At 46.1% G+C, this 21,246-nt stretch overlaps 2 protein-coding genes, 1 long non-coding RNA gene and 1 other non-coding gene across 7 annotated transcripts in view; 2 read left to right on the top strand and 2 right to left on the bottom strand.

Moving 5' to 3' along the window:
* Nucleotides 1-489: 489 nt before the first annotated feature.
* topbp1 (DNA topoisomerase II binding protein 1) lies at nt 490-10,129 on the top strand. 2 transcript variants are annotated; one of them, XM_035142562.2, is made up of 28 exons: nt 490-876; nt 1,071-1,164; nt 1,256-1,390; nt 1,492-1,635; nt 2,154-2,335; nt 2,472-2,665; nt 2,756-2,932; nt 3,050-3,216; nt 3,320-3,483; nt 3,605-3,843; nt 3,962-4,293; nt 4,426-4,598; nt 4,773-4,984; nt 5,260-5,579; nt 5,688-5,873; nt 5,963-6,078; nt 6,195-6,318; nt 6,811-6,969; nt 7,076-7,172; nt 7,269-7,470; nt 7,564-7,793; nt 7,900-8,042; nt 8,163-8,256; nt 8,678-8,841; nt 8,983-9,111; nt 9,210-9,299; nt 9,475-9,636; nt 9,897-10,129. In XM_035142562.2, exons 2-28 carry the CDS (start codon nt 1,078-1,080, stop codon nt 10,023-10,025), a joined length of 4,551 nt encoding a protein of 1,516 aa, XP_034998453.2. In that variant the 5' UTR covers nt 490-876; nt 1,071-1,077; the 3' UTR covers nt 10,026-10,129. The 2 variants fall into 2 exon arrangements, with proteins under 2 accessions (XP_034998453.2, XP_034998452.2); XM_035142561.2 differs by having other exon boundaries at nt 8,160-8,256.
* An 817-nt stretch (nt 10,130-10,946) lies between these two features.
* On the bottom strand, nt 10,947-11,789 carry LOC118098580. Its single transcript, XR_004694181.2, has 2 exons — nt 11,650-11,789; nt 10,947-11,525 (listed from the first exon to the last, which is right to left on the bottom strand). It is a non-coding gene; the product is annotated as an uncharacterized LOC118098580 (long non-coding RNA).
* Nucleotides 11,544-21,246, top strand: part of tmem108 (transmembrane protein 108) — a 40,588-nt gene continuing 30,885 nt past the window's right edge. For all 3 annotated transcript variants that reach the window (XM_035142563.2, XM_035142568.2, XM_035142566.2), the window contains exon 1: nt 11,544-12,123. The gene's annotated coding sequence lies outside the window, so the exon portion shown is untranslated. The remainder of the gene's footprint in view (nt 12,124-21,246) is intronic.
* On the bottom strand, nt 18,584-18,656 carry trnar-ccg. The gene has a single exon. It is a non-coding gene; the product is annotated as a tRNA-Arg (tRNA).

Genomic DNA, 21,246 nt, shown 5'->3' with positions numbered 1-21,246 from the left:
CTTAATCCATTGTTTCAATCAAAAGCTATAAGCAACTTGTCTGACAACATAATTTCTGATGGTGCAATATGTTTAAAAGGATTTTAACAATCACTTCTTATTAGATATATATTTTAAGTACAGCATCGTCCATTTTGCAGAATAATCCTCCAAACAAAACGGTTGCTTGAGTGAATTGATGTAAAGACATGTCTGGATGGATTTTCGAATTGATCTTTAATGTACATATTAAACATAATGAATATAAATAATATTAATAGCTTGATTGGTGGCTGTAAATAAACATGTTTATATTGAAGCTTATTTATTCCTATTGTGCAAGACAAAGAACATCAATGTTTTTTGTGCATTTTTATTTTTGCCTTTATACACAGACAACATCATACAAAATATAATACAACACTATAAATGTCTTGTTTTAGTCATTGAGCCTTTTGAGTGTTTAGTTGACTGTGGAACCTTTCATCGCTGGAGTCCGACTCCTTCCGGTCAGGTTAGGAGTGAACACCGGAAATTACGCCAAAGGCGCGAATCATATCAACAAGGAGAATATTCCATCTTCGCTCAACTCTTATGTTTAACTTATTATAAAAGTCATTAACTCAGGGAAACATGTGAAGACCAGTCGCCGCTCGTTCACCGCAGAGGGACAACTATTATTTCTGTCATGTTATGTTAGCGTAAAGCTTGTTGTAATGTTAGCTAAGCAGCTCCTTCCCTGTGAGTTTGACAGCAGCCTCAGATAAACCGGTTTATCTCGATGAGAGTTTATCGACAACACATAAAAAACGTGTAACTCTTTCTCCATGACAAGAGTCTGGACTGTTTACTGTCAGGTATCTGTATTTATTGACAGCAGGAGTCCACTGAGAGGAGGTGAGTACATCCGGTTCTGCTCATATAAACATCAATATAACCTTGTCTCAGTGTATAAACTGTTTCATATGAGCTTTACACAGATTCACAGACTCTGTAGATTCTCTGTAAACGACCGGTGTTGTCATCCAGCTGCTACCCGGCTAATGCTGTGCTATCATGTACACATTTCTTTCCTCTGGTGCCTGACCCAGGTTGATCATGTCCAAGGGAGACAAGGAAGGCTTCATCGTGAAGTTCGTGGAAAGTAAAAGTCAAAAGACAGAGTATGCCGTCAAAGCCTATGAGGTGAACCACCCTGCTCCATCTTATCACCGCTCTCCTGGTCTCTGTGTCTGTAGTTAGTGATGTAATAATAATAATGTTGTGTTGTGTTCAGGCCATTTTGGAGCTGCAGTCTGACAAGTACCTGAAGAGCATCGAGGAGGATGCCGTTTTGCAGATGGACCAGAAGGACAAGTCCCTGTTTGTGTTCAGCACCTTCACCTCCCCGGCCTTTCTGCACTGCAAGAAGGTCTCAGCCACACACGGGAACCTGAATCCAGACGCTCACAGGAATACACGAGAAGCTATAATGCAGATACTTCTTTTCTTTCTCTGTTTGTTGTCGTGTAGCTCGGCTGCCGGGTCGTTAGTCCCCTGGTGGTGTTGTTCTGCCTGCAGCAGCAGCGTTGTGTCCCCAAAGCGGAGAAGCCCCTCTATAACATGAGCATGGCCGACGTCACTGTTTCCTGCACCAGCCTGGACAAAGCAACACGGGTCAGTTCACTTTGTAGATTGTTGCTCTTTTGAAATCAGCAGTTGAAAATAGGCCAAACACATTAGTGAGGGTGTGAAGGATAAAGACGTAAAACATAGATCGATAATCAGTGATGGACAAAATCTGAATAGTCTCATTCAACCATCAGGTACTGATTGTTTTTACACTGACACGTTCTTATCTCACATTCAAAACATTGGCGTGGGGGCTGTTGTATGTTATGGCTTTTTGTTTTGTTATGTTGTTGTACAGATACAGAGCAGTTATGTCTCCTTTACTTCATCGTGAAACTTTCTTGTAAAAACTGGAGAGAGGGTTATAATGTGAGGATATATTTTGTGTCCCCTGCAACAGCTTTCTGATGCAGGTGATACCACGTTTTATAGATTATAGAACTTTATTAGCGCATAGTAGTACTAGAGAGTACTAAAATAGCATTTATGAAAAAGTTGGCCAATCCCACAGTCCATAGAGTATAAAATTGAGATTTATTTCACTACTCTCTCTCTCTCTACAGACTGAGGTGATGGATCTGGTGCAGCTCATGGGTGGACGGGTCTATCTTGACCTCAATGTGTCCGTCACTCACCTGATAGCCGGAGAGGTGGGCAGCAAGAAATACCTGGTAGCTGCCAGCCTGGGTAAACCCATCCTTCTGCCCATGTGGGTCAAAGCCTGCTGGGAGAAGTCTCAAGACAGGTACACTCACACTTTGGTTTGCACTCACATAGGCTTTCTGATATCTGCATGACACGATTTGTTAACCTGGCTCCATCGTAGCAGGATATTTGTTTGGGTTATTTGAACAAACTAATAATCTTTCTGTCTCCTTCAGTCTTTTCAGGTATACAGATTTACCCATTGAGGACTATGTGTGCCCGGTGCTGCGTGGCTGTGCTGTGTGTGTGACAGGCCTCTCTAGCACCGAGCGTAAAGAGGTGCAGCGGCTCTGTGAGCAGCACGGAGGCAACTATACGGGTCAGCTCAAAATGAACGAGTGTACACACCTCATCGTTAGTGAAGCAACGGGTAAGTCGCCAGCAGTTTAAGAACTCAAACTGAATAAATCACTCTCGCTGTGCCCTCGGTTTGATCCGGAGTATTTGTATTTGGTCGCAGGTCAGAAGTACGAGTGTGCTCGGAAGTGGAACGTGTATTGCGTGTCTCTGCACTGGCTGTTTGACAGCATAGAGAAGGGCTTCTGTCAAGACGAGAGCAGGTACACTGTGGAGCGCAACACTTCCAAGACCACTCGACTGCACACTTCCACCCCCACAGGCTCCAGCAAGAAGGAAGGTGAGCCACAGATGCAAGAGTGCTTTTTACTACTTTTAATAATGTTATGTTACCATTTCTAATTTGCATCATAAGACCTATGAGATATTACAATGCAGTTTTTTTTTCTAACACTAGAGGGTCCATCTCTGTTGGGCTTGAGCCACATCTCTGTCAACGCTAGCGTGACGATAAACGACACGGCCCTGACCAACAGCACCATCAGCCACCTGGAAGCTCCAGACCCGATAGATAACCTGGACTTCACCGTCTGTCCAGCTGATGATATACTGGACGGCTGTAAAGTAAGTAAAACATTCTTCTCCACTATTTTAATGTGGTCATTTCTTCACCAATAATGTGAAAGGAAAAACTGAAGCTTAATTCCATGTGTTTAATCTTGCTCAGCTGTATCTGTGTGGCCTGCCGGGGAAGAAGCTGGAGAAGCTGCGGCGCCTTGTGAACGCTGCAGGTGGTCTACGCTTCAACCAGCCCAGTGAAGAACTCACACATGTGGTCATGGGAGAACTGGACCAGGACGTCAACAACTTCATCTCCAAAGTGACTCATAGGTCTGAACCACAGGGATTCATTTCCTTCATGATGTTTACTGCCTCCAGTTCAAGATAACTGTTGTAACTTTTCAACTTGCAGAGTAATTGATACTAATATTCTTTCTGTTTTTCCTCCCAGGCCTCATGTAGTAACAGTTCCGTGGCTGCTGGACAGTTTCACCAAAGGCAGTTTACTCCCAGAATCAGATTACCTCCACCCTGACTGTCTGCCCCCTGCTGCAGCTTCTGTAACTGTGCCGGGCCGTCACACTCTCACCTCCCGGCCATCAGTTGGTCCGCCTGCAGCCAGCCCTCGCACTCCCATGCGAGCAGAGGAGGATATGTTATCACAGTACATGGATGATGACCCTACAATAGGTATGTAGAGCGGTTTTCTGTGTGTGTGTGTGTGTGTGGTGTAATTTTACATCATTAAGTTAATGTTCAAGACATCTGAAGCCTGCTGGTTATATCTCGTTGGACTTGTATCCTCCAGTTGACATGCCCCCACCAGAAACAGAGAGGAGGAGGTCCATGAGCACAATGGCAGAGCCTCTGCCTGAGCCGTGGGCACCAAACCAGACCAGAGGACGAGAGCCAGACTCGACGCTGCAGGAGGCCAGTGAGGCAGGACTGTTTGTTGGGAAGTGTTTTATTCTCGTGGGCTTTGGCTCGGAGGCCGAAACCCAGCTCTCTCTGCTGGTGACGGAACATGGAGGCAGGGTGCTGATGGGTCGCACACGGGTTGTGGCTGACTATGCTGTGGTGCCGCTGTTGGGCTGTTCAGTGGAGTCCACAGTGGACGAGGTGGTCACTGACACCTGGCTGGTAAGATCATGCTGTTTTCTTTTGAGCTGTGTAGACAGGTGAACGTGGGATGTTTTGAATGCATCCTTTTGATTTGGTCAACAGGTGAAGTAGTCGAGCAAACAGTTAAATGTTGCTCTTGTTCATTTTCAGGCCATGTGCGTGGAGAAAGAGTTTGTTCTGCCACTTTCCTCCAACCCTCTATTCACCCCTGTTCCTGTGATGGATGGACGTTTTCCTCTCAAGGATTGTGTTCTCTCCGTCAGCCAGTTCACCGGAGCAGAGAGAGAGTCTTTGGTGGAGCTGGCAAAGCATCTCGGAGCCAAGTATGACTAACGAACTCACACAAAGACTATTCTACTTTAAATTGACCTTGTTTAAACATTGTTCTCTAATAAATGAATTCTCTCTGCTGCATAGCACTTACCCTCATGTGGCTTATTCTCTCATTGTGAACAGCTTATGCTAAATCTACATCTTCTCCTCTCTCCCACCTGCAGTGTGCAGGATTACTTTGTGCGTCTGGCCAACCAGAAGAAAGGAATGCTGGCCAGCACTCATCTGGTGTTGCAGAGCCCTGAAGGCACAAAGTACCAGGCAGCAAAGAAATGGGGGCTTCCTGCCGTCACCTTGCACTGGATATTAGAGTCTGCTCGGAGCGGCCGGAGAGCAGAGGAGGAGAGATTTCAAGTGGACCTGCCACCGTCACCAGGTGAGAATGAGTTTGGTAGCTCTGTGTTTCAAATTTGCATATTTTGTTATTGTCAGTTGATTTCACATTAGCATTTATCCAAGAGGTTTTTTGAATATCAAAATAAGATATTTTGACTAAACTTACTAAAGTAACTGACGTATATGCTCATGTTTACCAAATATATGTTGCATTTCTATATGTTCTATATACTGTATAGGCAAGTGGATTTTAATTTGCAGGTCAGTTTTCATTGATCTCTCTGTTCTGAGAATTACTATTTTCTCATTCCCCAGAGAGAGATGATGAGAGTTATGTTGGTGGTTCTCAGAAACCAACCATGCCTCCGCCTCCAGCTCGTTCGTCTCCAGAGATCCCCTTGCTGGGTTTCCAGGGTGGCAAGGCCGTTACCCCGCTTGACTTAGGTCGCTTCAAGAGCAAAGTGTTCCACTCTGTTGTGGACGAGATGAAGCCCAAAGACAGCATGAGCACCCCAAAACAAAACCAGGAGGGCGGCAGGAGGAACCCACTTCAAAAGGAGCCGTCCCTCCAACTGGACACCCCGTCTCGTTTCCTCAGCAGAGACCAGCTCTTCAGGCCCTCTTTTAATGTCAAGGTTGGGACTGACTGAAGGAAACAGACTGCAAGAAATATGAGTTTTATTTAGACTTACAGCAGTAAAATTCAAAAAAGATAATTCATGGGCTGTTTCATTTACACACAGGATGCACTAGGAGCTTTGGAGACGCCAGCTGGGAGATCGAAGCCAGGAGAAAGGGTGGAGACTCCTCTGACCGATGTCATCAACAGGAACCTGAAGGTGGCGCTGGCTAACAGCTCTCGCAGTCATGTCTCAGACATGCAGGCAGTCTCAGCGAGCCCACAGCTCACAAAGACAACTGAGAAGGAGGTAAAACAGTCAGAAAAGCAGTCCATACACTCTAACTAGCACATAGTACACAGACAAATCTTAATTTTAGCACCAATTTTGTTCTAAAGCCTCCAGAAAAAGAAGTTCCTCCCCTGACTGGTGTTGTGATCTGTGTGGGAAAGAAACTGAGCAAAATGCAAAGTGAACTAAACGCCATCGCTGCCTCGCTTGGAGCCGACTTCAGGTATTCAACAAGAGTTTCCCATCTACCCTCAATTCTTATCGTGATGAATTTGGATGGACAAACACAGTGCACACACACACACAGTTCATAACCTCTTTCCATTAACTTCTTTGTAGGTGGGCGTGTGACGATACAGTGACTCACTACATCTACCAGGGTCGTGTGGGAGACAACACGCGTGAATACAGAGGAGTGAAGGAGAGAGGACTGCATGTGGTCTCCCAGTCCTGGCTGCAGGCTGTACGTGTCCTACCAGCAAATACACAACACACACGGCCTAAGGGAGGCATCTACAGGTTCTCTTAGCTGGGGGGTTAACAAAATTTGGACTTTAGACTTTTAGAAGTAAGTTATTCATATCTTTGCTTCACTTGAGCTGCTGTTCTACGAATTGAGTAAATAAATCCCATTCATAAACCACAAAGGAAAAGAGCAGGGCCAAGATTCAAGGTCTTTTTTAGCTGCCATGTGAACCTCATTAAAAATCAGGACAAATATTTAGATGTTTCTTCAACAAGCTTAAAAAATATAAATATATTTTAAGATAGTAAATCAAGTGATATTTTACTCATCATATTTTTGTGATGGTAGGTTTAGTTTTGAGCCTCTTGTTGCTCAGCTCAACAGGTGGGAGTTTCAGCTCTGTTTCCCCTCAGAGATGTTTGATTTATTTATGTCTTTGTGAGTTTGTGTGCTCCGTACACTCACAGTCAACCTGTGCCGTTTGTGCAGTGTGCTGAGGAGGGGAGGCACGTCGCAGAGTCTCTGTATCCCTTCACCTACAACCCCAAGATGAGCCTAAACCTGAGCCAGGTGCCCAACTGCTCCCAGAGGTCTCCACCTACAAGACGAACACAGCTCAGAAACATCTCTGAAACCAATGATAGCAAAGTGAGTGTAATGATTTAAAGCCTGTGTCTGTTTCTCATGGGAATCACTATCTTATATTAGTTATATGATCCCATTTACTTATGTTTTAAAACGATCTATCCCTCAGTCTGAGCACAATACCACAGAAGAAGCTACAAACCTGCGTCGTGTTAGTGATGGAAGTGTAAATCAAGATGAGATGAATGAGACAGCAGAACGGAGCGGTGGGTGTTTTTCTCTTAGCTTTTGTTGCTACATGATACATGCAATAGTTTTTAAGAAATGATAGTTATATATTTGATTTATTCACCTTTTTCCAGATGTTTCCGAGACTCTGGAGATGAGACAGAACCTGCACAGGCAGCTCCAGGAGATCATGTCAGCCACCAAGTTGACGACAGGGAGGCGCACCTCAGTCAGACTAACCAGGAAGGGGTCCGGGGCGGCAGATTCCAGGCCCAACACACCCGATGGGAGCCGAGTGGGACGTAGTGGGAGCAGGCGTACTCTGGAAGCCCTGAGGTAAGGAAGTCATGTAGTGAAGCAAACATCTGGCATCCATCTACCATGCATGTTAAGTCTTTATTTCTTGCGACTGATGTGTCCTGATTCCAGAGTTTCCAGAGAAGCAGCCATGGACATCAACACAGAGCCATCTCAGAGTGAGCAGATAGTTTGGGACGACCCTACAGCCAGGGAGGAGCGGGCTAAGCTGGCTGACAACTTACAGTGGCCCGGTAGTCCCTCGCAGCATTCTGAGACCCTCGCACATCCACCTCCCCCCACTGCAGAAACCGGCCCCCAGTCCAGGGATTCCATGACGGACTCTGAGCTGGTGGAGATGGGTAAGAGATCAGGAAGCGGTTGCACTGATTAAAAAGAGTAATTTCACCATTAATGTTACCAATGGAGACACATGACTTTCACTTTGATCGCTCTGTCCTCTTGCAGCTGCTTGTGATGTCATTGAGCAGCAAATGGGCCAGAAGGTCTCAACCCCTCCATCAAGAGACCCTGAGGACGACATCCTCACTCCTAAAGCCCCCAGCATCGCCTTCCCCCTCGCCAACCCCCCAGTAGCACCAGAGCCACAGGTACGGATTCCTCTTTACCTAAGGCATTAACTTTCATCATACCTTGTGTACTATGCACCTCGTAGCGTCTCCTACAGTCAAGCCAGTGCTGCTAAAAAATATTTTTCTTTCCCTCAGCAGGAGCCAGAGGAAGAACAGCAGCCACCCAGATTCCAGCTTTCCTCTCTCACCCCTCAGGAACGCATTGATTACAGTCACCTCATCGAGGAGCTGGGTGAGTCTTTTCGCCTAATTGGGGCTCGAACACCGTTTCATCATCAAGTCAGGCCTGAAGTCAGAGGAGTTAATCCCTGATGGCTGAAGAGGAAGATCCGCCTTCCTCCACCAAAAGCACAGCTTGATCAAATCTGGTTTTCACTGGTCAGAACAAGTTGAATCTTTGAGAGAAAATCATTTAGAAATATTAGAAACATCAAGAACAAAAACAAACAGATACTTTTATGTGTATGCAGCTTATAGCAAGTGGAGATGAATGTCTTTATTAAGCACGTTGCTGACATGGACATGCAACAGTTAGAGGATTATGAATTAATCATTTATTATCTGTTGTATGGCTTTTATACTCTTATGTGCAGTATATCATCTGTATAGTTGTGTTATCAGTTTCTGTCTCTTTTATGTTTTTGTTACATTAGGCGGCGTCGTCCTGGACAAGCAGTCGTTTGACCCCAGCTGCTCCCACATCATCGTCGGGACTCCTCTGCGCAATGAGAAGTACCTGGCAGCGATGGCAGCTGGGAAATGGATCCTGCACCGCTCGTACCTGGAGGCCTGTCGATCTGTGGGCTGCTTCATCCAGGTCAGAACTTAAAGATTGAGACTCGAGTTTTATTATAATAATAAAGGTGTGTTTAGTTTCACTCAAATATTGTAAGATCATCAATGAAAATATGTTTTAATTCTAAATTGGATTTTCCCCTCGTGTGTGTTTTTGTTCCAGGAGGATGACTATGAGTGGGGCAGCAGCTCCATCCTGGACGCGTTACCCTCCATCAACTCCCAGCAGAGACGACTGGCATTGGCTGCCATGCGCTGGAGGAAGGCTCTGCAGGGATGCTCTGAACAAGGGGTACATACACAATATTAACACAACAGGGCTCATTCCCAGTTGAAATCGATTGGGTTTGAAACATTTGTATCCACTAAATGAACCTTTGTGTTTCTCAGGGTGCCTTCAGTGGATGGACGGTCATGCTGAACATCGACCAGAACAGAGAATCCGGCTTCAGGCGGTTGCTGCAGTCTGGTGGAGCAAAGGTCGGTGTTTGTTTTATTTGTTGTCCTATATCTGAAATCACGTGTCCTTCGCCCCCTCGTGCAGTTAACAAATCAGCCAAATGTTGTGTTGAGCTGAGGCTCAGGAGAGAATCTAACCCTTCAAAGAAGCTGCAAATTGAAAAAGGTTCATGTTCCATTTCTACTTCCTGTCCAGGTCTTGCCCAGTCCCTCTCCGTCCCTGTACAAAGAGGCCACTCACCTGTTCGCCGACTTCAGTCGCCTGAAGCCTGGAGACTTCAGAGTCGACGTATCAGAGGCCACCGCAGATGGTGTCACGTGCTTGAAGCCAGAGTACATCGCAGACTACCTCATGCAGGTTAATACACACGATCACTTGACTTCTGGAGGTTTCTTTGACGTGTTTCTGTAAACTTAACAAGTAGTTTCTCATGTTATGGTTTAACAAGGGTACAAAAAAACACTATACCATGTGTATGAGATACTTTGACCTTTTCAGAATATCACACAACTTTATTTTGAAGTCAAATTACTCTACAGGCTCCGGTCAGGGTCAATACTGCTTAGAATTGAACATTATTGTGCTGACGCGGTCCCTTTTGTCTTTCTTCCCTCCAGGAGCCAACTCCACCGACTGAGCCGTACTTCCTGACTGACGCTCGCCCGGAGGAAACTCCCGACACGCCGTCACGTAAACGTAAAGCAGCCGCCGAGTCGTCCAGGCTGAAAAAGAGTCGTCTGAACTGAAACTCTTGAACATATGTCACCATGATCCTCTGGGAAGATGATTGTAAAATGAGACTTTTTTTACAAAATGTCGTGTATATAAATAAAATAAATGTAGCACTGTTTGTTTTCCTCCATTCTGTCGTTTCCATATTGGAGCACTGCAGCTGCACCGTGAGACTGCAGCTGTGATGAATGACTCAGTGACGGTCTGCAGAAAATGTTGAGTCACGTTTTGTAATTGAGTGCAATGGTGTGTTCCAACCTGTAGGGGGCAGTGGATCCTCAGTCTGATCCAGACAGACTGAATATCACAGATGATCTGCAACAGAAGCTGTGTTTCCTCTTTTATTTGAGAGAATTCAGGATTAGCAATTATTTTATTAATTGAATTTCTGTCTCTTGTTGTTCTTGTTGTTTGTTAAATTAAAAACAGCCTCAGTAATCATTAGATTTCTCTAACAGGAGCTGTTGTGTTTCTCTTGATGCTCTCTTGTTCCTTTTAGTAACACAAAGACGTCATCATGGCTGAAACAACTCATGAAATCCATTTAAATTCTAAGACCTGGTTAAAACAAACATGTTTTCCCCCACCCAGTGATTATGAGTATCGGCTGTTCATCTCCCCCGGACAGTAAACACCAGATTCTGTTTACCTGCTGCTGATTCAGGGGCTTTGATGCAGTGATGCAGTTTCATTCGAGGGTGTCAGCTGAGGTCAGACGCCCCAGTTTCCATCCATATGGACGGATAAGTGGTTTAACCTCAGAGTGGACAGGACCAGCTGACAGACTCATGTGTTGAGCTGCTGTTTGAGAGGTGACGGAGTTAAGGAGGACGAGCTGGGCTGACAGGGGGCACATGATGTGTATATATATATCATATAGGTCACCTGTAGAGGTTTGCACAAAAATAATATTTAGGAGTCCCTCAGGGCAGAAATTGTACATGTAAATTAGTTGTTTTAAAGGTCTTAAAATCATACTATCTATCTTATTTTACAAATCAGATCAGTTCACATCAATTGCATGTGAAAATGGTTACATGCATGAGTCACAAATCATGTATGACCAAGAGCCAAACAGTATTTAAAAAGCATTAGACGATAATGAAATAAAGACCAAGCAATTTGTTGCATTTCAGATGACGCAAGAAGTATTTTGTGAGAAGTTCATGATTTAAAACATGATGAATCATGCAACCTCTTCACATTCATGTTTAGTGTCTGTGCAGAACATCCTCTTCTCCCTGCAGCTGTCATGTGAAGCTGCACAATAACAGGAGACATATTGTAGAGGAGACAATTCAACAGTTAGTTTGTCCTCTCGGGGTCAAGATGTCTGAGCTGCTCCCATTCAACAGGTGTCTCCTGGAGGTGAGCTGCTCCCCCTCCTCCTCTCTCTCTCTCTCTCTCTCTCTCTCTCTCCAGGTGACCTGCTGGAGGAGTCGCGTTTCACTGACGCCTCCATCGCTCCTCATCCCGCTGCTCTTCCTCCTCAGTGAGGCAACTTTCAGCTTTTCCTGTCGGGACACACACACACACACACACAGAGGGGAGAGAGAGGGAGCATGAGTCTCCGCTCGGGGAGGAAACTCTGCAGCAGTCCTCATTAAGATTCCCAGTCCGTACACTCGCCACACAAACCCTCCTGTCGTGGGTGGCACCGGCGTCCTGCGCGCCTCGTAATTGCGCACCGCGGATCCCACTTCCAGCGGCAACCGGCGGCCGCGGATCACGCAGCCGTGAAGGCGGAGAGAGGCTGTGCACGTCCCGTTATTTACGGCGTCAAGGCTGAGAGAGAGAGAGAGAGAGAGAGAGAGAGAGAGAGAGAGACAGAGAGAGAGAGAGAGAGAGAGGAGAAGAGAGGTGCGTCCCCGGAGGTCCAGCGAAGGGTGGCGCCCTGCGCATCTCATCCAGCGCCTGGACGCACCGTGTCGCCTCCCAGGGGCCCGGGGGGGACCCACAGTCACAGCCCGCTCCTGCAGCCCCTCTGCCCGGTCTCCACTGGCTCATTTCCCCCCGCGGTGACTGGCAACATGTGCGCCTGGATGCTGTGAAGTGTTCATTTCCCCTCGGATACGCCAAGTACCCGACGTTGCGACGCACCTTGTGTAATAGGTGAGTACGATCCGTGTATTTCTCCCCGTTTGACAGCTCAGCCTCTGCTGGGGTTTATCAGCCGCTCTCACTTCACCGTATTGATCATGTTCAGCATCTGATTTGTCCAAACCCTGGCTGACAGGTTTCCAGGTTTCATGACAGTCACAGAGAAAAGCATCAAATCTCTGTTAGTGCTGCGTCCGAGCAACACTGCAACGCATCTGAATCCATCAAATCAGAGCAGGATCAATGCATTTATATAGATACTGACAGAGACAGAGGGACAGGGAGACAGGGAGACAGATGTCTTCATCAGAAGTTGAGCTGCTGCCGAGGAAGATTCCTTGAAAGTCACATTTTCACTGGAAAGATATATTCGATTATATTCTGTGTGGGATTCAACATTGTCTCAGTTTCTCTCTACAAATCCTCAAAATGTAGGGTCATAGTCAAAATGTTGTCTGAACTGTTTCCTCAGACTTTGGGCGACACTTTGCTAAAGACTCCTCACATGTTGCTTCCTGTCACCTCGGTTCATTCACTGGTTTAACTTGAGATCATAAAGTTTTTTCCAGCAGAGGGAAAAGACATAAATCTCCCAACCTGAAGCTCTCCACCCCGGAGTGGCCCTTCAAGTGTTTTTTATGTCTGAGGCAACATGGCAGCAACAAAGCAGATAATGGGAGAAGCTAAAGACCAGCAGCAACAAGCCGGCGTCACCAAACAGCCCGTTTGAATGTGGGAGCTGCAGCTTTGTTTCCAGGAACAGTGGCATCACATAGAAACACAGTTTAAAGTGTTTTCTAATTGAACCTGCCGGCCACTCGCCCCATTGAGACAGGAATGTTTGGGCTGCGTGTTCTCCACAGAAACCCCCCGCTCCTTTGTTCTGAGGGGACAATCCTCCAGTGCCATGTGTGCAGTGGTTTGGGGGGGGGGAGGGAGTGGGGGTCAGTGGGGGTATTGACATATGTGGCTGACAGCTTCCTCAGGGCGAGCTGACATGCTGTGATGCCATGAATGGGTATTAGGGGACATACGAGCGCAGCACTTAACACTAATGAGGACATGTACGCTCGGTGCATGAAGCTCGTATATAACCAGAGAAATATCATGTGACTTTGGTACATGATGATGGTGATTTGTGCCGTAGCTGCTTCTTCTTCTTTCTCCCGGTTGCAGGTTTGCTTGTTGACGTCAGTGATTCCGAACTCTCGTGTTATTCAGAAACTTTTCACTGGACTGAATTTGGTTGATTGATATTGTTTGAGGTCAAATGATTTGATGGCCTTTAGAGGAATGTCAAAGGATTATCAATGTTATTAAAGTTCATCCGAAGCAGAACGCTGATGTTTGGAAACCTCACAACAGAAGGTGTTGAGATGTTTAACAAAAGACACAAATGTCAACCTGAAGGTTTCACTGGAGGATCAGGGGATCACCAAAGTCTGTAGCATTCATCTTCATCTAATACCTGTTGAAATATGTATTGCTATTCAACTAGCATGGCTAAAAAATGCTAAAACCTTCTCTGGGCTCTGGTCATCAGTTGTCAGGAAGAATTCATCGGACAGAACCCGTCATCTGAAGGAGTTTGTCAGAAGAATAATTGATAATTAGAATAATCTGCTTGACGCTGTTCACGCCTCCTCACAAAGGTCACGCTAATAACGAATCCTGCCGACCGGAGGGTGAAGTGTCCACCAGTACATTTCATCACTTCTCTATGTGCTGAGATATCTACTGTCAACGTGAGGAAGAATCTCTGCAGCTGCTGTTTTATCACCAACGTCAGCAAAAGTCTACGTTAAAACTGAACAACACTCGGAAAATATCAGTTTCCCGTCCAGAGCCTGAAACAAACTTATCAGGGACGTTCCAGGAAAATGGAAAAATCTGGTTTCGGTCTCCTGCCACAGAAAGTCTGAGCTGCTGGGAACGTTTGGGGGGGGGAATGTGGCAGCGACACTGTGAGCAGGTTTCATGCTTGTGCATAAGCATCCGTCATGTCCGCTGGAGAGTGGTACACGAGGAGGAATGCCCCCCGCGGGCCCCCTCATGCTACACACCATGTGCTCAGGATGGACTTCGCACCTTCCTCCAGCCTGACCAAACAGCGAGTGGCCCAAACAGGATTTCACCTCAGCAAAAGCCAGCTTGTGTCTGGTTTTTTCTTCTTCCTGCGTTTTTTTTCTAAATGCCACGAAGCCTTAACAAAGGCGCTCAGCTGCTTTCGAAATTACTTTCATTTAAGCTGGGAGAGGGGCTCACACACAGGAACCATGGGGGGAGGTGCCACGCTGAAAAGCAAGCGAAAGCCGCTTTATTCAACCACGAAGAAAAATAAAAAAAATGTACCCCCTTTAGCCACTTATGATCCTATCAGCTAAAGAGAGTTCCCACCGGACCAGAAGGAGCCTGGGCCGGTTCTGCACAACTGCTTGGCTTCAAAAAACATAACAGAAAAACCTCTTTCTCTCAAGGTCTTGACATTTGAAAGCCATTCTACTGTCCAGTGGTGTCAGAGGAGGCTTGTTTGCCCTCTGGGGGTTTCACAGGGGATAATACCATGTGGGGCCTCAGGTAAACAACAGACGGGGGTTTGTGGGGGAGGCAGGAAGCTCACCTGCCCCGAGTGAAGGAGCAGAGGTCACAGGAAAGACAGATAGAGGAAGAAGAGGGGGGAGGGAACTGGTAATGAATAACCAACCATTATGGTGATTAAAGGGGGCGATGGGCAGGGTGAGATAAGAGAGTGGCGACCGTCCGAGCATGAGGTGTTTACAGGGGGAATTCCTCACATTCCTCAGCTGCAGCCATGCCACTTCAATCTGCACCTCCGCCCACTGATGGTCACCCTCTGTGCCAAGAGGGACCCGAGGGCCCGACGGGTCCTTTGCAGCAGAAAGCCTCAGCGAATGAGTTATGTACGGTGATTTCTGAATTGTTGCTTTAGAGATTTTTAGGTGCATTTGATCGAGCTAATACACCGAGCTGAGCGATATTTGCTGTAGATCCCCGGAGACATGATAAAATCCATGAAGCTGCTCGTTTTTAAAGCTTTTGAAAAATGTCCAGACTTTTGATCAAATTATGGAGCTTTGACTGAGAGTTTCACTTCATTGATGAAAATGTCAAAAGGGGAACTAGGTAAAGTGATCACTTGTTTCTTGGCGTCTTCATCTAGCTAAATATTAGCATGTTAGCCGTAACCCTAACCGTATAAAGATGGACGATGTATCTCCACTCCCTCCCACTATCAAGAAATGAAGCCAAAAGGTCCCAGATTCAAACGCTGCCATCTTGTGCCGATGACGTAATTTGGAGCCAATATCTGAGCAGAAAGCGATTAATAGAAATAAAACATAAGAACTACCTAAAATAACAGAAACCGTCTTTGAGAAGAATTTCTTCCATCCATGTCCTGTCTGCTAACATGGAGGAGGAGGAGGAGGAGGAGGAGGAGGAGGAGGGGGCTGCCAACCATCATAAGGCGATCAAGACTTAATTGGCTTCATTTATGAGAAGCTGTCGTGTCCTCCATCTTTATTCAGACTATGATACGAACACGCTAACCTCAGATGGTGAACATGGAAACCAGGATGTCCTCCTAAGAGTAAAGTACCATACTTATACCAAAGATTTGTTCAGATGAAAACAGTCTGTACTTCAGCTTTAAACTCAACAAAGAGCTGCTTTGTGGTGGAACATGTAACTGCAGGATGATCCCTCTGCACGTCACCATAATTCCCGATGGAGCGCTCAGTGTCGTAAGGTTCACATTCCTTCACACAGGAGTCTGTAAGCCTATGACTTAAGACAGAGAATATATGTTACTCTCTATCTTACAGTAATATTCTCTAATCAGGAGATGAATCCACTTAAATATGTGGATATATTTCAAGTTTCTTTTTCTCTAAATGCTCTGAAGTGATTCTCTGGTGCCTTTTGTAAGAGGAAGTCATGAGACTGGGCTTAACTCTTGTCTTTTATTCCCTCAGTCTATGAAACTACTTTTTTTTCTGCAGACAAAACCTTTAAGCTTGACAGTTACAGTCGCTCTACACTTATTATTTTCCTTCTCTATATCTGAGAAGGGATTTCTTTATACCTACACCAAGGAGGTAAAACTGTTTTCGTCCATGTCCATTTGTTGGATAACAAGATAACACAAGAAGCACTGGACGGATTAAAACAAAACTTGGGGGGAGGATTCAGTTCATGTCCGGGGAAGAACCCATTAAATAGTTTTTATCACTTTCTTCAACATATGTGGAGGTCTAGTTTACGTTGTTAACACCTGAGAGTCCCTTTAATACTCTTTCATGCATGATTATTTTTCAAAGCTCCTGGGGAAGGGTTCAACCTCACGGGAGTTGTGTTGTATCCACGTGTGAAAAGTGAACCGGCCGCCTCGGGACACAGAGGGTTTGTGTTGTCGGATCAATCAGCACGTATTTTTAATGCAGTGCAGATGACTGAGGCTAATAGGATTATGAGAAGGTCTGGTGGGAGGAGAAGTCGTCCCCCGGGAGCCGCACGTTACCAAAAGCCAGCATGAGCCGGCCCCTGGGGGTCATGTGACGGAGGGGGACAATAGTAGCAGGTGTCAGTCCGGTGATTACGGCGTCTGAGGCTCACCTATGAGCGAGGATTACTCCGAGCCTCTAACGGATGACAGGTCGTGGCCTCGGCTAACGAGGAAGCAAAATCACCGCCATCTTCACCCGGAGAAGCGCCAGGCCGTCAAATCAAACCAGCAGAGAGAGCGCTCTGAGTGTCTGGTTTCCACGGCAACTTCCTTTGAACCTCAGCACAACTGTAAAAAGCGCAAAGATACTTTCATTTATAAATTGTGCTCTGTTTACATCACACGTCCGTTATTTTTATGTTGGCGCTTTTCAGCCCAGTCCGTTTGAAATCACACCTCGTCTCGTGGCCGGGCTCGTGTGACAGAGGCTGCAGATTAAGTTGGCACCATATGCTGTGGAATGAAGAGTCCCTTCCCCGGGGTAGAGCTTATTATTGGACTCCTATGTCACTGTCAGCAACTAATTGTTATGGAGGATTGAGGTGACGGGGAGAACAGCTCTCCTATCTTGTCTTTAATGCCTGGTCATCTTTACTCTGCTCCCTGAGTCGAAGCCTTTTCCTTTCCTAAGTATGCAAACACACACCCACAGTATTTGTAAAAGCCCAAGCCAGCATTTGAATTTGTGACTTCCACTTCCCCTTGTTTGAGCTGTTTGAGTCCCAGTCGAGCCTCAAAAAGGAAATCTGGAGCTCTCGAGTGTGTAAAAGCATTATTTCTTTCTCCGTCTCCTGCCCGTGTCGCATATGGCTCATTTCATGGCTGCTGGAGACTCAGATTGATGGGTTGAAGAGCAGCGGGGCCGAAGCTCCTCATGTACAGCGCCTGCAAAGACGAGAGCCAAGTCCTCAGCAAGGTCACATGAGGTGAGCAGTAATATATAGGAGGTGGAAGAAGGAGGAGGACTCGTCAGACTGCGACAGAGTTGTGCTCCGTGCCAAAACGCTCCTCGTAACAAAAGCACATGAAGGGGGGATTCTCCAAGGAAGCATTAGACGACATGTAAGGAACTACAGCAGCTTTCTGACGTCGTCCTCTCCCAACCTGTCCTGATGACATTTCATCGTTATCATCGCATTAACCCCCGCTGAGAGAAGTCGGCGAATACAAAACAATCTGTGCTTGCCACCCCAAATTAGAGAGTGGTGTCACATGGTTTTGCTTTCATTCTCCTCCTCGCTCTCTCTCCAGCCGGAGAACCGTGGCCCCAGGGGGCCTGAAAGCTGAAGTGATCTCTAGTAATCAGAGACAGTGTTTATACTGAATAAGATGGAGCTGGGTGTCGGCCCCGCAAATTAATTTCCATACGCAGAGCGGCATCTTAAAAAAACCTGCAGAGGAAGACAGTGGGGTTTTGTCCTGTGTTTGTTTGTTTGTGTTGGCGGTTCTGGTGGTGACGGCAGCTGCTGTACATCACCATGGCGACCGTGGCATTCTTGCATAGGGAGGCCGTTGGTGACGCTGGAGAGAGGAGAGCAACATGGCAACAACAAAATCTGAGCAGACGATAATTGGACAGATGGACATGGAAGTATTTCCTCTTTTTAGCGTCTTCCACATTTATACCTCCACTTGATTCTGGACCCAAACCCACATCCAGATTTTCTGTGAGTTGTGAATGACAGGCGGCACGAGCCAAATGAACCTGCTCTGTTCCTCGGGGAGAAGAGATGAGTTTTGGGTTTGTCAGAAGCTGCAAATTATTTGGACACACTGGTCGCTGCGCAGGCTGTTTGTGCTGTAATGACTCTGCAGCAGACGAGATGTAGAGCTGCTGTTAATTAGATTGTGTGTTTGTGGTGCAACTGGTATTATCCCATCCTCTCAATTATACACGGTGGCAGAACTATATTATAAATTTGTTGTTGTTATCGCAGTAAGATATCTCGACCCAGATGGGACTCGAACCCACAATCCCCAGCTCCGGAGGCTGATGCCTTATCCTTTAGGCCACTGGGTCCGTATATGTGCTACACGCACTTTACTCTGGAAGTCCGAACTCTAGGGTGACTGTGGCTCAGGGCAGGAGTGGATCGTCCACTAACCAGAGTTTCAATGGTTCAATCTCCGAGTCTCAGTCCGACCTCATTCTGACCGTTTTTTATTTACAATCTCATTCTTTCGGGCCACAACACAATAATGTAATTAAATACAAATTACTGCAGACTTGGACGGATCACAAAACTTAAGCCTTTGTTTTTTTCTAGAACCATAAAAAGGGGAAACAATGGATGCGTTGTAGACAGAAAACATCTCCAATTAAATCTGCTGTTAAAGATTGGTCGTCGTGCAGCACAAAGTGATTTGTGATCTACAACGTGTGAAACCACTGGAACGCTCCTTTAAATTGCGACGCACACTCACACACTTTGTCGTCTGCGGCACACAAGTAATCTCCTGCAGAAATTTGTCACCACAGCAGCTCTTAAAATAATGTCAGCGAGGTTCAGTCGGCTCCTCTGCTTCCCCCCCACCCCCACCCCCCGGGCACTCCCTCCATTCTTCACTCGTTCACTAATAATAGACCTCTGCTGCCCGTCCTGCTGTGTTGTCCCGTGCCCGCAGACACCACCAGACAGAGGAGAGGACTGATGGAGGGAGAGACACCTGCAAATTCTGTCCCAGTCCGCTCTGTGTCCCCGCGGGGCCGAACATTTGACATTTAACTGCGATGGCCGTAAACAGGCCACTGGAATGCCATTGACATTCATTTTGTCTGGCACAGGTTTTTTCTTTCACTGGGTGGGTTTTGTCTTTCTGCAGCTCGGCTCCACGATGGTTTAAACCCACTGGATACTTCAGTATCTGTGAGGAAACCTCTTTTGTCTTTTGCTGAAATGAAAACGAATCTACAACTATTTGCTTATCGTCATTTATCCTGACAAAATCACCAAACACCTGCTGGTTCCTGCTTCTCACTCGTGAATAATTCTCTGTGTTTCTGTTCATTGTGAAGTAAATGTAGGTTGTAGACTGCTGGTTGCACTTTGGGCTCATATTTCCATGACCAGCTTATACGTGCTTGTTTTGATTAGTAGATGAATGGAATCACGTGTTATTGTCCCTGTTTCTAATCCTAATTAAACCCAATTGGATTTTGGATTTTGGATTTTGGAAATAGCAAATGAGGGAATGTCTTTTTGTAACTAGACTGGCACTCAGTAGATTGTATACCTGCGTAAAGGCCTCTTGATTCAGCTCATATCACCAGAAACTCTCCTGACATCTTCATCTGTGTCTTCTACATGTAAAGCTCCTCTTTTTTTATTCTGAGATATTTGTTTTCTTTTAGTTTTTTTTACATTTTTGCTTCTGTCTCGTGTTAGAAACGTGATCAACACACCCACCCGCTCGCAGCACATCCTGCTGAGGACTCCCTGCTGAGTTCTGTTTTGTGTAATCTGACTTACGAAACCAACAACCAACATATAAACGAACAGGGGGAACAAAGCCTCCTCGGCGAAGGTAAAAAACGGCGGTCGTCCCTGCAGGAGAGTTGTAGAATGAATACCCAGGAGTATTGAAGCTGCTTTGGAGGCACATGGTGGAAAAACCTCCTTACTCAGACACTTTCCTGATGAAATGCACTCATCATATTCCTCATGTTGTTCATTATTCTACCTGTTGCAAGTCAGAACAAGCGGGTGTGTGTCAGGTGTATATCATCACTTAATCATAGACTGTGAAAAAACTAATCACCCACAAGCCCCGTGCTCTTCTCACGAGCTCCATCTCCAGCCTCCAACCACGGCGCTCGACCACCACCGCTTCATCCATAATATTAAACACCGCTGACTCCGTTGTGTGTGTGTGTGTGTGTGTGTGTGGGTGTGTGTGTGTGTGTGTGTGTGTGTGTGTGTGTGTGTGGTGTCACGGATCTCATCCACTTCATGCTGAGTGTGGCTGGTTCCTCTGCTGTTTACCTATTCATTAATTCAGCTCTTGAGTGATGGCGCAGGCGAAACCAAAGCTCTCCATCCTCTGGTAATTAAACGTCTCGTGGTGAGACATTTTTCTCCTGGAAAGCATTTTTAAAAACTGCTGCACATGTGACACACACACACACACACACACACACACACACACACACACACACACACACACACACACACACACACACTGTGAGATGCTGCTGGGGGGGGTGTCCCAGGCTACTGTTGATAATTAGCGTGCTGAGTGGTTGCACTGATTGCTTCATTATTTCTCCGATAGGCATCCGTGAGAGATATTTGATGGATGTTGCATATTTGACAGTAATCCATGCTAAAGCTCGTTATATATGCATCATGCATTTCACACGTTGAGGCTCCACAATATAAAACGCTCTTTCTCTTTACACCTATAGACACTCACGTTATCTGCCAAATGTGGAATCCTGCTGAAAGAGCTCTGACACCCTGATCCTGATCCTCTTGTGTCACATTCGCTCCTTGCAGCCAAATCTCGATGCAATTAACCACCATCATCGTGCAGTTCTTCACCGTGAACACATAAATCCTGTCGTGGCTCGTGCGCTCCCATTAACTGAGTGTTGTGTTTGTGAAAGATGT

Source organism: Hippoglossus stenolepis, chromosome 19, assembly GCF_022539355.2.
Source record: "Hippoglossus stenolepis isolate QCI-W04-F060 chromosome 19, HSTE1.2, whole genome shotgun sequence".
In the NCBI taxonomy this organism is placed as follows: Eukaryota; Metazoa; Chordata; class Actinopteri; order Pleuronectiformes; family Pleuronectidae; genus Hippoglossus; species Hippoglossus stenolepis.
This window is presented reverse-complemented; position numbering and strand designations above follow the sequence as displayed.

What these genes read in the sequence shown, in the direction of transcription:
- topbp1 (XM_035142561.2), top strand. Translation starts at nt 1,078, where the DNA reads ATGTCCAAGGGAGACAAGGAAGGCTTCATCGTGAAGTTCGTGGAAAGT. An exon ending in ATATACTGGACGGCTGTAAA is followed by an intron (nt 3,217 to 3,319) that starts GTAAGTAAAACA and finishes AATCTTGCTCAG; the next exon opens with CTGTATCTGTGTGGCCTGCC. An exon ending in TCGCAGACTACCTCATGCAG is followed by an intron (nt 9,637 to 9,896) that starts GTTAATACACAC and finishes TCTTCCCTCCAG; the next exon opens with GAGCCAACTCCACCGACTGA.